This window comes from Podarcis melisellensis, assembly GCF_964234715.1.
Source record: "Podarcis melisellensis genome assembly, chromosome: 4".
Lineage (NCBI taxonomy): Eukaryota > Metazoa > Chordata > Lepidosauria > Squamata > Lacertidae > Podarcis > Podarcis melisellensis.
The window spans coordinates 25,188,321-25,202,839 of NC_138531.1; the positions used below are offsets into that span (position 1 = coordinate 25,188,321).

The 14,519-nt window shown below is 42.2% G+C and overlaps 1 protein-coding gene across 3 annotated transcripts in view; it reads right to left on the reverse strand.

Annotated features, from left to right (window-relative positions):
- Window positions 1–12,980: 12,980 nt before the first annotated feature.
- EFNB2 (ephrin B2) overlaps window positions 12,981–14,519 on the reverse strand; it is a 53,227-nt gene continuing 51,688 nt past the window's right edge. For all 3 annotated transcript variants that reach the window (XM_081908263.1, XM_081908262.1, XM_081908264.1), the window contains one exon: window positions 12,981–14,504. In XM_081908263.1, the coding sequence (XP_081764389.1) occupies window positions 14,122–14,504 (383 nt within the window). In that variant the 3' untranslated portion in view covers window positions 12,981–14,121. The remainder of the gene's footprint in view (window positions 14,505–14,519) is intronic.

Here is a 14,519-nt window from a genome sequence, read left to right on the forward strand (position 1 = left end):
AGCCTTCACCATTGCAGTTCTAGTCTCTGTTCATTCCGCCTGCCCAGAAGGTGCCTTTTTCCTCCTACTCTCCTTCCAAGGCAACCCTTTCCCTCAGCTTCCTTGGAAAACCCCACTCTTGGAGGTCTCTTTAAGCCTACCAGGAAAGCCATGCCCAGGTGTGGGACATGTTAAGGCACGACTGGGCCAAAAAGAGGATTGCAGACCCCCAACCAGGCCTGATGAACAGGGCTTTGCAAGCTCTGGCAATCACTGTCAGGTTTGCAAGACCTCTTAAAATTGTCAAACAAAAACCTCACTCTTGTGGTTTATCCCCACAACAGCTACTCACCGTGGGTTATAGTAAGGGAAACAGTCTAATTTGCCAACACCTAAATGATATCAAGCATCAGAACAACATGGCCACAATAAGGAAATTTTGCCCATTTTCCACCCTCCCACTTTAATTCTCTGGCACCCTATCTGTATAATCTAGCAATTCCAAACTATAGTGGTACCTCTAGTTACGAAATTAATTCGTTCCGGAGGTCCGTTCTTAACCTGAAACTGTTCTCAACTAGAGGCGTGCTTTCGCTAATGGGGCCTCTTGCTGCCGCTGAGCCACCGGCACACGATTTCCGTTCTCATCCTGGGGCAAAGTTCTCAACTCAAGGTAACTCTTCCAGGTTAGCGGAGTTTGTAACCTGAAGCGTTTGTAACCTGAGGCATTTGTAACTCAAGGTACCACTGTATAGATGTGCCTTTACCCTCACAAGACAGAATGTACTGCCCTCGGCTATACTTGAGGGACAATTCCAACAGATTCCACACACAAAATGTTTATGTCCCTGTGGAGATGGCAGCACCGAATCAGTGGTGCATATCCTCCTGGCCTGCACTCTTTACAAAGACCTGAGGAACGAGATTATCACCCCTCTTTTATTGTCTATTCCGGGTAGCCCAACCACTGCCACAGTGTCTTTTTTCCTGGCAGATCAAGAGGAGCAGATGACTGCAAAGGTTGCAAGGTGAGGCAATTAGAGCTGGGGCAATTAGAATAAGGTCCACTATTTGATTGCTGATTCAGGACCCTAAGCTGTGTTTTATATAATCGACTTTTTATTTTGTTCTGTGTACATCGCAATGTTCTTTTGTTGCTATGGCCGATGGCTACCGCAAATAAAGTTTCATTCATTTGCAAGACTCCTTCCTTTGCCTGAGGAGATTGATTTCAAACCACGCAGCCAAAAGTGGGTGACCTGATTGGCAGCCCTGCCCACCTATCAATCTTGGCCCATGAAATAGGAGAGATAAGGATCCAGGCAGCTGGAGGATGTTGTCGCCTGCACAGTAACAAACAGCATCCTCAAGTTTCAGCCACTTGCAATTTACACTTTTCTTCCTGTAAACAAAAAAACAAAAACAAGAAGCACACAGGGCACAAAACATTCAAAGGCATTTATTGATTTTTGCCATGAGGTTTTTTCAAAGTTTCTGACAGTTTGCGTTAAGTTTTCTAACGCTTTGAGTTTAAAGCACAGGGTGTTTTGTTTTGAATTGAAATAACAGAAATGGCTTTTTAAAAGAACAGAAATGGTTATTCCAGAGGAGGAGAGTGTTTACCCACAGGCAAGAAGCTACAAACTACTGCTCCATTATTACTAGTAGCATTGAATGGAGGTGCAAGGCTAGTATGAAAAACTTTGTCCCCTGATCTTCTTAAGTCCACAAATGATGGGAGAACATTCAACCTCTGCCTCCTTATCTAGCTGACAATCATTAGAATTGAAGGGAAGTTTCTTTAAATCTGCTGAGACTTCAGCAGAATACATTTCATTTTCACAGAGCACAGCCACTTCTCAGTTCCTACAGTACTAAGGTACTTTCCCCACAAAACACGTTGAATTTCCTCAGAGCAAAAACGACTTCTCATTTCTTATATTGCTAGGGTACTTTTCCCGCAGAATAATTTCCCGGAGCAAAACCACTTCTCAATTCCTACAGTACTAAGGTACTTTCCCCACAAAACATATTTGATTACCACAGAGCAAAACTGCTTCTCGTTTCTTATAGTTGCTAGGGTATCTTTTCCAAAGAATGCTTTTCCCAGAGCAAAACCAATTCTCAATTCCTACAGTACTATTTCCCCCTCCACTGAGTGCAGTATCATATGGAGGCTTTTCTGAAACTTGTGCTAATTGCTAGAGAGCTACCCTACTTGCTAATCTAGCCAAACTGGTTCTTTCCAGTAGAAAAATGCAAAAGCAAAACAGTAATTAAAAGTGTCCAGATAATGTCACATTAGTTTTGCTTTGAGCATTATACCTCTGTGGGGTTGTTTTTTTCCTTGTTGAAAACAAGGAGTCTCCATTTCCAACAACTTTGCTTATAGCATCTAACCTATCTGAAAATGATTCATTCTGAAACAGGAAAATGGCCCATGTGCGTTTCTTTTGATGTTTAAAGTGTATTGTAATTTGACAGTGTTGCACAAATTTCTTTTTACCAACCAGTATTTACTGACATTTGCCCTGATAGTTTTATTAACCTTATTGTAATTTGGTAGGCTGTTATTTCATCTTGCATTGTTCTTTTGAAAGTGTTGCCTATGAATATTTCGGCAGATAGTAAAATAAAACAATAAAGGTAAAGGGACCCCTGACCATTAGGTCCAGTCGTGACCGACTCTGGGGTTGCGGCGCTCATCTTGCTTTATTGGCCGAGGGAGCCAGCGTACAGCTTCCGGGTCATGTGGCCAGCATGACTAAGCCGCTTCTGGCGACCCAGAGCAGCGCACGGATACGCCGTTTACCTTCCCGCTGGAGTGGCACCTATTTATCTACTTGCCCTTGATGTGCTTTCAAACTGCTAGGTTGGCAGGAGCAGGGACCGAGCTATGGGAGCTCACCCTGTCACGGGGATTCAAACCGCCGGCCTTCTGATCGGCAAGTCCTAGGCTCTGTGGTTTAACCCACAGCACCACCCGCGTCCCATGCTTGCTCACAATCTCTCACTCTGAGAAAGGACCCCATACTGAGAGTGTGGAATATAATGCACATGTCACTGCCACTTTGACAGCAGTATATGCCCAGGTGCCCCCGACTATGATTTTTTAAAAAGATGTTTTAAAAAGAATGAAGGATGTTCCATTGTGAGCCCTGACACATATGCCAATCCTGGTGCTCACACTGGGCCTGTTTGACTCAGCTGTTTCCTACTCTCTGTGTGGTAATTCGAAAGACTGCCAGGTCCACAGTTCAGCACTAGCACTGTTTTCAGAGTGCTAGATAATTTTTTGCAGGAAAGTATAACAGCCACCTTGTCATGACAAGAATAAGGCAGAAAAATAGAAACTCCTTTCGCAGGGGAAGAACACTTTTTAAGATACTGGAGGATGGAATTTAGCAAAACATTAAGAGGTATAAATATTCAAAACATGCCCGATTTTAAATTTTTGTTGCTGAAAATTGCAAGCCTGTCGTGAGAACACCACAGGCATATAAGACCTTCCAAGGCTGCAAAGTGGAACGGCTGAATTTAAGCCACCTTTTAAATTTTATGTTTTGTCTCTGTGTTGAAGGAACATGGCATAAACACCATGTTTCTACCAGATGCAATGGAGAAATGGATAAAAATGCTTGTGTTAGTACATTTTTGGCATACAGGCCCCTTGCTGCTTTATCCTAAAAATATTTACACTAAGGGGGGATTGACTAAATAAAATAACCTACTGCTGTAAAGCAGGATGACAAAATGGGGAGAAAGGGGAGAGGCATTTAAGTTGAAAGAACAGTGAGTGCGTTGGTATAAATGTAGTCACGTAATAACACAAACTGAACTGGCTGGTGTTCTGTAGAAGCACGCTTGGATTTTATTGTTAACGTGGTGCACTGTTCCAAAGTAATCCCATAACTGGTGCCTACTTGACAAATGCCCAACACACTAAGAGCACCACAGGTTCTAGTCTCATCTGCGCTCACTTTTTGATTTCTACCAAAGTTGGCGTGCAGATCCACACCAATCGTTTAAAGCACATGACTTCCCCCCAAAGAACCCTGGGATCTCATAGAGCAACCATTCCCAGCATCTTCAACAAACTCCAGTTCCCAGGATTCTTCAGTGCATTCAGCCCAAAGGAATCTTTCTTTTCCAGGTTAAAGCTCTAGAGCTAAAACAAAAAGTCTCTACACATTTCCAGAAGAAATCTTGGCTGCGCACAGGGCTGATTCGGCTGCCATTTCGTGATGTCACAAAGAAAACTCCTCACTGCTCCTCAGCACAGTTTTATACAGTGGTGCCTTGGTTCTCGAACTGAATCCATTCCAGGAGTTCGTTCAACTCCCAAAACCATTTGAAAACCAAGGCATGACTTACGATTGGTTGCAGGAGCTTCCTGCACTCAATCGGAAGCCATGGAAGTCATGCCGGACGTTCGGCTTCCAAAAAAGTTCGCAAACTGGAAGACTTGGGGCATTTGGGAGCCAATTTGTTTGACAACTAAGCTGTTCAGGAACCAGAGTACCACTGTACTTTAAAAGATGTTGTTAAGAAGGCAGACTCCAAACAAATAAATATATAAAGGTAGATGAGATGCTTTCAGACAGGGATGGGAGACTCTCATCATCCCTGATAATTTTCCCTGCTGGTTGGGGCTGATGTTAGTTGAAGGGCTACAGGGTTCCAGGTCTGAAGCAACAGACTAGAGGTGAGATTCGCAGCAGCTGATTCTATGACTATCATGCAAAGCACGAAAGTGAGCTGACTCGCCTGGGGAAAACAGGCTTTGACGTGTGCCTCTTTTCAATTCAGTCTGTATTTCAAAGTCATAATAAATAACAAAACATATTTTACTGTTGTTAGCTGCTCTGAGCCGGCTTCGGCTGGGAGGACGGGATATAAATAAATAAACATTATTATTATTATTATTTATTTGAAACAAATTAATTATTATTCCCTGTCCTGCCTAGAGACTGTTCCCTCATAAGCAATGGCTCAGACTTTTGGGGTAGACATTTACAGAGCAATCCTAAGCCCAGCCAGGCAGCATGAAGCAGTATTGCTAAAGCTCACACTGCCCAGGACAAAAAATGGGGGTAGGAAAAAGTAGGGCTGGATAATATACAGTATTGTCTTCCAAACTATTTTGAAGTCCATATTGTGGTATCAGTCTCATAATTTTCAACCTGGCAATATATCCTGAATCATGATGTGTGGGTGGGTGTGCTAAATATTTGAGGGTATGGTAGGCGGGGGGGGGAGCTGCCACCCCCTAAAGTAAATAAAAGTAGAAATCATCAGAATATTTGAAAATGCTCACTGAGGTCACTTGGGTGATGTGGCACATTCTAGCGACTGGCGACCTGACTGAGCGATGGACAGAGCCAGACAGAGGATGATGACAGGTGGGTGTCCTGTTGCCGTGCCCTCCCAACATAAATCCTGGCTACGCCCATGTTGAAGTAAAGATCAGATTTTCCCTAGGAAAAGTGGTGGGACAAGTGAAAGTCTGGATGAACCCTACGTGGAAACAAACCAGTGTGTGTGTGTAATCATTTGGCAAGCGGTCTGTAGCCTTCTGTTAGGAGATAAGAGGTTCTTACTGTTGCTTCTTCAGATTTCTTATCAGGTAGCTGTAGTGCAGTAAAAATTCTCCGTAACACTTTGCAGGATGATCCAATCTGATCTATATCTCAATCTCTATCTAGATCTCTGCAAATACTAAGACTTGAAAGCTGTTTGGGAAACATATCCCAATCAATCTTTTTAAAGTGCAGATTTCTTTTGATACAGAAGGGGAGAAAGAAGAATATAAATACCCACGGTTGTACAACATGCAGAGATATTTATTATAAGATGCCTAATATATAGAAGTTTTGAGCTAATGTTCTTCCTCAGGGAAATAGTAAAAATAAAACGCCATCTTTATTCGCAATCTGCTTAAGTAGAAAATATGCAGCCTAAAAAAACAGTGCTGGAAAGATAGCCAAATTTCAGCCTATACGACCAAATATTTAGGAAACCATCTAACAAGCATTATCAACAGCAGGAGATATTGGCACTTACAAAATCTGTTCACAGAGAACTCCACAAATTAAGAAAGGTTCGAACGCAAGTTTATAATAACCCCTCACAATAGAGTATGTTTCACAAGTCATGTCCCATGTGATTGTCAGAGTCTTCTATCTCAAAAGAAGAAAGCTGAGGGTTTGGGTGGTGAAAAGGCAGGAGAGTGTTTCAAGAAAAGAAGGAAACTGATGGAGTCTGAGAGGAGGTTGCAACTACTGAAAAGCCTTTGTTTCGCAGATTCAGCTACCATACACCTGTCACCAGTGACACAGAGAGAAGGGCCTCTGAAGTAGCTCCTGATTTAAGAGTTTTAAAAGTCAAAGCCAGAACCTTGAACTGAGCCCAGAAACAAGTTGGCAACTGATGAAGGTGGCTGTCATAATCATCTTTAATTTTTATTTAAAAAAAAACATGATGGTGTGAAATGCGATAAAAACAACACAGAAAGTCAGCAGCAGGACATTGTATAGTTAGCTCAGTCTGCAATCCAAAGACCTCATGGAACAGCAGGTTTTTCACCAGTCTTCTAAAAGTCCTCCAAGAACTTGAGCCTTCCCAGGAGGTCTATTAGAAAGGCACCACCACAAAGAGAAATTTGGGGCAGGGAGGAAGAGAATATAACTGGGGTTCAGACACTACTTAAGACTTTAGGTCAGCACTAGTGAAACTTAATGCTCCCTGCAGCTTCCTCCAGTAAAACACAACATTGCCAGCCAAAGTGTTTGAACAGCTCTCAAGGGTAGCCCCACACAGGGCCGGATTTAGGTTTGATGAGGCCCTAAGCTACTGAAGACAATGGGGCCCTTTATATGTCCAGCTGTCCTTTGTCAACAACAAATTGTCACTGTTTTTTATGTTGAATATATGCTATATGGTAATTTATGGACCTAATAGGTATCTAAAGCCATCTTATTTGTTTTTTGATCTTATATTTTGGAAATGTACATCCAGGTGTTTTTTCCCCTTTAATTTTTTTTGGGGGGGGGGCCAAGAGAGCAGACCCCAAGCTATAGCTTGTTTAGCTTATACATAAATCCGGCACTGGCCCAACACAAGGCACATTGTTGTAATCAAGCTCAGAGCTCCTTAGGGCTTGAATGACAAGAGGCTAGATCCCTAGGTCAGGAACCACTAGAGTTACTAATGTCTTTCCTAGGTCCAAAGTCAAACTAGCAATATCCAGTTCGTGAGAAATAGTTTTAAGTCTTCCCCTCTATGCTTACAGGAGCATACTCAGTTTCATATGCCGTGGTTTGGGTCAGGGACAACCAAGAACCCCAATCACACCAGTTCTCGCAGCTTTGGTTTGTTAGTCCATCTCACGCGGTGTGCGTTGCTTATGCTAGCTTGTGCCTTGGACTGAAGCAATAAAAATGTCATTGGTGTATGTTGGAAAACAAAGAGAATCCCTGATGGATGCACTGTTTGACTTTATTAGTGCAGACCTCTCGATTCATTGTTCACCAGTCGTATGTCATTTGGCTAAGCAGATATGTCTCTATTTAAGTTGTAGTTCTCGGTCTTCTTTAGTACACGTTCCATGGCTAGGCCCCAAATCGATAAGCCTTTCCACCAAAAAACACTACAGCATAAAAAGAAAGGTTCAAGAGCTATAGCAACCAGGCATTCAAGGGGAGGGGGGGAAATCATTTATATTGAGGCAACACCATGTTTTCCTTAATTTTCTTTTTAACATACCAGGTTGCACATCTTCTGCACAATCTGTGAGCTGCTTGTTCCTTCCTTTAATAGATTCTTGCTCCTTTCAGGGTAGATCACAACTGTGCATTATCATTTTATTTTCCACTTAGAGCCTATTGATTCAGCCCAGGCTCATGCTAGAGAAACAAGCTTCATAATGAGGTAGTAAATTCTGCTTTTGTTCTCATTTGATAATTAATAGTGCCATGTCAGCAGCAGTTTAAAATGCAAGTACATCTTTCCCTTCAAGTTATAAAACATGGGTTGTAAGTCAGCCAGCTTTATGCTGGGTAGGTTTTCTGAAAGGTGAATAGCTTCTGCAGAGAGCTGGTTGCAGTTACTTGGGAATACTTGACTTGGGAATATGGGAAGACTGTAGGGTAGCCCAGTTGGCAGAGCATAAAACTCTTAATCTTCAGGTTGCGAGTTCAAGCCCCACATTGGGCAAGAGGATTCCTGCATTGGTTGGACGAGATGACCCTCGCGGTCTCTTCAAACTATGATTCTACAAAGTCAGTGTAGCTGAGGGTTTCCCCCAAAGACTGGCCGTGGTTATCCAGGTCTTTCTTTCTCAACCCTACCCCGGAGATGCCATTGAACTAATGACCTCTACATGCAAAGTATGTGGTTTACCACTGAATTACAGTCCTGTTGAGTTTCACAGTCCAGAGTCCAAACAATATTGTAGCCATCTTATCAGTGGGCTCAGATTCTCATTATTCTAGCCAATAATCATGTCATGTCCGCAAATGCATGATTTAAGCCACAGTTCAACCAGCTCCATGCTGAAAACTTTCACATCTCTAAGCATGTTTTGCTGAATGAAAGGATTGTGTGATCTTTGAAATCACACAGGATGTACATGAAAATACAAGGGACTTGAACGTACTGCAAGGCCCATGTAGTCTAGTGAACAACCATACCCTGAGGCATTGGGAGATCAGGATTCAAATTCCAGTTCAATCATAGACTTAATGAGTTTTAAACAGTGCAGTGTGTAGCAGAAGCTAAAATATGCAGGGTATGCAAATGCTATAGAGGCAAACAAGTGCCTAAGTGGACAGTGAAAATACATATAAATGGAATTATAGGTATTAGCATGGAATTAGCATAGCCTGATTCCACCAAAATCAAACTCTCTGTGTGATGATTGCCAGAGATTTATATGATGCTGGATAGCTTCGATGTGTCTGAGGCATCATAATGATATGAAAATGTTCATTTATCTCCAAAAGGCAATCAGCTGAATTCACGTGGGTGCTTCCATTCTGTGCTTGGGATTCAAAGAAAATGAGACATCACCTCAAGTATGAACTTACTTAAGTTCTGTTTGGTTCGAAGATTCCCTAACAAGGACTGAGCCTCCAGCAGTGGCTGAAATTAGGACTAAGTCTGCATTAGATACATTAAACTCCATAAGTGTTTAGTGGGACAAATCTGGATACCATTCATTAACAGGGGAAGGCATTAAGTATCAATCAAGCAGAAGATACTGTCCACCACATTTTCTTCAAGTACCATTGTCTGCTCCTTTGTGGCTTGAAACCAGCCAGCCTAGAGGCAAGGGTCGATGGGACCAACTTCTGAATAGGCTGCAATAACAATTCTAAAGATTTCTAGAATGGTTGCTGCAAAATTCTAATAATATTCTCATTATTCCCAAGAATGATAAGATAAGCATTGGTGAATCAATACAGGATGAAGTGGTTGAACTTGGAGTCAAGATTCTTTGTCAAGCTGCACAACAGAGAAGTCAAGGATTCCTTGAGATATGCTTGTATGACTATCGCACACAAGTGGACTGGCAGCTGGGAGCACTGGTAAACCACAGCTATGAAAATGTCTACAGAAAGAGCAGCATATCTCCAAAGTGTAAGACTCTCCCCTCTGGGTTGCTTTGTGCACACACTAGATCCAGATCAGTGAGAATAATAAAAAAAAGGAAAACAAGGAGTTCATTCCTATGGTTTCAGATTTTTAAAATGTGTTCTTGGTGATATACTTCTAAAGGAATAACCAAAGCACCTACATGGTGCAAGACTAGGTAAAGTGTAAAGGTGAAGCGACCCCTGACCATTAGGTCCAGTCATGACAGCCTCTGGGGTTGTGGCGCTCATCTTGCTTTATTGGCCAAGGGAGCCGGCATACAGCTTCCAGGTCATGTGGCCAGCATGACTAAGCCGCTTCTGGCGAATCAGAGCAGCGCACGGAAACGCCGTTTACCTTCCCGCCGGAGTGGTACCTATTTATCTACTTGCAAGACTGCTTGCTTTATAAATATGGCTTAAAAGGCATGCCATCGTAAGGTGGTTGCCACCATGAGAGATGTTGCAAACTTGATTGCAACGTTGGAATCAATAAGATGTGTGGTTCATGCCATAAGTAATCATCAGCCAAGTACAACAGCAGGGAATCTCAGGTCATGGAGCCAAATATAGCTTTCCTGAGCCTCATTTTCCAGCCCAGGCACACCCTACATCTCTCCATACCACAGTTCTCATTGGCCGTGCTCTGTATCAACCTTGACTGCTCTTGCCTGGCTGGAATGTGTCCCTTAACTATGATAAAGCTTGTGGCTTGGTTGGGTGTAGCATCTGACTTTTGCATGGCTAGAATGCAGTGTACTGTACAAAAGGAATATAAAATCCATCGCCCTGTTCGGAAATTTGATCACACTCTTGCTGGTAAAGGTTCCTTCCTCCTGGCTGGGGTGTGGAACTGGGTGTCTCCAAACTCTGTGGTTATGGCCCAAACTGAAGTGAGTGAAGGGGGGGAACCAAATAAGATCCATAGAAGGCATTGTTTCCATAGGAAAAAAATATTTTATTTTTTAAAGAACAAATTCAGTTTGAAACAGATGTGGAATGTGAATTTTCATAGATTTCATTTTCTGGAAAGGGGCTAACTGCAATGTAGAACAAAAGCAGATTTCAAATCTATGACACTCTAGGTTTTTTTAAAAAAAAGAGAGAAAAAAATTATTTATAACTCAAGCATAATACTGTGTTACTTACAAACTGGACAAAGGAATTCTTAAATAAATATTCATGGTACACAATTACAGCACAAATATGCAGCAATTTGGCAACCTTTTTTATACCTTATCTTCTTTTTTTTCCTGGATACTGTGCAAAGGGGGAATGATACGGCCTTTAAACAAGCTGTAGCTAAATACATAGCAAAAGTCAGATTTTATACAAAACATCTCGCTTAGACTTTATTAAAAAACCAATGTTGCTCTATATACACAATCTGGTTAAGAAAAGATGTTTATTCTCGTTTCCATGTGTATTTTTATTTTATATTTATTTAAAAAGGTGAATAAGGCTACTGTAACACCCCAAATCCATATACAGTAAATCTTGAACTTATTTACAGCATCTTCACTCTTTAGACATGATGGTGTAAATTTCAAAAAGTTAGGTGATTCAAGGGGTAACACAAGCAAGGCATTTACAGTAACTTTTCAAAGCTGAACCAAACACCAACTAAAAGGAACAGTTGGTAAGATTGTCATTATTCTGCACAAGACACAACACAGATAACACAGGGCTCTTCTTTTCTTTGTTCCTCACCCCACTAAAACTGGTTGCAGGTTGTTGTTGCTTCTTCTTCTCCTTCTCCACTGATTCATCCAATATTTCCCCCCTTGCAAAGTTTAGTACATGATCAGAATGTAACCAACTAAACAAACTCTCGATTAAAACAAAAAAAACCAGGCCCATCTATTAACTCTCCTTCCCCCCCTCCCCAAATCAAATCTTAATGACTTACAAGAAAAAATCTTTCATGGATGGATTCACAGAAAGGAAGGCTTTAGGAAAGAACTACATCTGTATTGTAGCTGGTTACCATGGTAACCTCCCACAGAACCATGATTCTCTTCCACCCTCCCTTCCTCTGCTTCTCCTTGGACCAACATCATTTTCAGGTTCAGGAAATACAGAGAGTAATCATTTCTATGACAGTACTTTTTTTTTGTTTTTTTGCACGTGCTCAGTGGAGGTTTGAGAACCTTAAAATGCTGTAGTTACATGTTCTTTCCAGTCCAGAAAGTGAATCGTTGCTATGGTAACAGGACCATGTGAAAAGACATCTATTTTGCATAGCACATAAAAAAGGAGATCTCCTCCACCCTCCCCCAGGGTATAAGAGGTGGGAAAGAGGACAAGCAACCATGCTTCAAGCAGAAACTCTAAACTGAAACTCTCCGTATTTTGTGACCAGCTGAATGGACTCCATCTTGTAAGGCAAAGGGGCGGGAACAAAACAGGGACATAACACAGAAAAAAAAGAAAGAAAAAGAAAACCCACATCAGAACATCCGGTTGTTAAATACATGATGCAGTTACGCCAATTCTGTGGTATTTGGGGGCTTGTCTCTCCTAGTCTACGAGTTATGCAAGACAGCTTAGAGGGCTTTTGTTATTTTCTCAGTATTGTTCTTTTTTGGAGTGAAGCTATTTCCGCGCCCCCCCCTCCCCCAATAAGGCTTGCCCAGTCATTTTGCTTTAGCGCTGACAATTTAAGATTGGATGCATTGCCACAGATGAACTTCACATCTTCTGGTGTAGAGTCTGTGCAATCTCTCTCTAGATATATATATATAGATATATATATTAGTAATCATAACAAAATCTGCTACTTTATATTCCTTGGGTTCTATACACCTACTATAAATAAGTCATACCTTACATCTCCCTCTCGTGTGTCTAAATGTATTGCATCTTTACAGACTGTAAGCAGTTTACCATATGTGCTTTAACTCTGAAAGAGAACACCCCAGATAGCAGCAGTGTCGGGAGTACAGGACTCCCTTGCAAATGCACTGCCAGAAACAAGGCTTGATTGGAGGAAAAATAAAATCCTGATTAATATTCAAAGATGTGAATACTTTTTTTTTTTAAGTGATGGAATTATAGCCCTCTTGACTGTTAAGCATGTGATTTTTCTATGTCAGATGTTGCTGTTTTCTTAAACAAAATTTCCCCTGTCCTGCGATTAATTAAAATGTGATAAGCATAGCAGCAGAGTCTGCTTTTTTATTTTTTCAAAAAAAAAAAAAAGGAAGGAAGGAAGGAAGGAAGGAAGGAAGGAAGGAAGGAAGGAAGGAAGGAAGGAAGGAAGGAAGGAAAGAAAGAAAGAAAGAAAGAAAGAAAGAAAGAAAGAAAGAAAGAAAGAAAGAAAGAAAGAAAGAAAGAAAGAAAGAAAGAAAGAAAGAAAGAAAGAAAGAAATGTCATTTGAAGCAGACCGAGATTTTGCTACAGCTAGTTCAAAGCTGTACATCTTATTGCTGGCACAGTAAGTACCCCAGCAGTCCTGCCCTCATATATCACTATTGTCTTGTCTCCCAGGCACGTCCATTTACTTACACTCTTTGTCCTACTTTAAAGGGAGAGGACTATTCTCTCCCGCACATTGCTATTGGAGAACAACCTTGGCATCCTTCAAATGCAGACCCCATTCAGCTGCTTGTGTTGCTGTATGTTCCAACTTGCTTCCTAGAACTCCAGATATCAAAAGTGCTGCGCTGCCTAAATTGTCTGGCTTGGCCCAGTTGATATTCCAGAGGCAACAACAGTCGATCAGCCCTTCCTCCTCATATTCTTGGCTCTGCTGACAAGCTAGCTTCGGGGCGGAAGATTCCTTTATTAAGCAAGCCCGGTTCTACCCTTCCCTCCCCACCCATCCCAAAAGCACTAATCATTCAAGTGAGGCTGCTACCACAAACGGATGGTGTATGGAATGGCAAAAATAAAAGAATAATAATTGTATGCTTTCCGGTAGTGATGTAGGTTGAGGAGCGTGAATGAATGCTTGTGTGGAGAATGCTACCCGACTGAAGTTAAATGCATCAGGGATTGACTAAAAGCAAGAAGGATGATTAAAAAGTCTTACTTAAAAGCAGGTCTGTATGACAAATCCGCAAGCTCTTAAGAGTACACACAAAGTCACAGGGCTGCGTTTCAAGCTTGATGACTTCCGACTCCCTCCCCAAACGCCTAAAAACCATTAGCATCCGTGAGTTGCTCCATCTTCCCTGGGCTTTTCGTACGCGTCTGGATGCCAGCAGCACATGGCTTCGGAGGTGATGAACGTACAGCAATGGGGGCAGGTATCTTCTATGCAAATCCTTTCAGCTTCCAAGTAAACGCTTGTTCACCAAGGCAGGAATTCTACAGACTAGGGAAGCTGTCCATCTCAACGTGGCTCTCTTGTCACAGGGTGGGGCTTGCCGTTCCCTCCGCTGCGCCTGGTCCAGTAACCAGCGCAGGGGCTCATCACAACCCCCCACCCCACACCCCCCCATCGTCACGGATAGCATTTTGACCAGAGAGAGAGAGCTTCAAAAAAGGTACCGCGCTGAGTGTTCATCAGACCTTGTAATAAATGTTTGCTGGGCTCTGAGGGGGCATTTCTTGAACGATGTACACTGGGTGTCCATAGTCGCCGCTGACTTTTTCATAGTGTGGGCAAAAGACACTATCTGCAGTCCTCAGAGGAATGATAATGTCACTGGGTTCGGACCCATTGTTGTTCCCACTGCGTTTGGGGGTGGCTAATGTACTAAGTGACAGTGTCGTCGTGTGCTGGGGAGAATGCTTCCTGTGTCTCCGCCGATACTTCAACAATAGAACCACCAGAGTTATGATGATGATGAGGAATATGATGGACCCTGAAGCTATCCCTGCGAATAAGGCCACCTCTGAACCAAGGATACTGGAATGTCCAGCCTTGCTTCCATCTGAGTTGGGACCTAGGGATAAAGTTG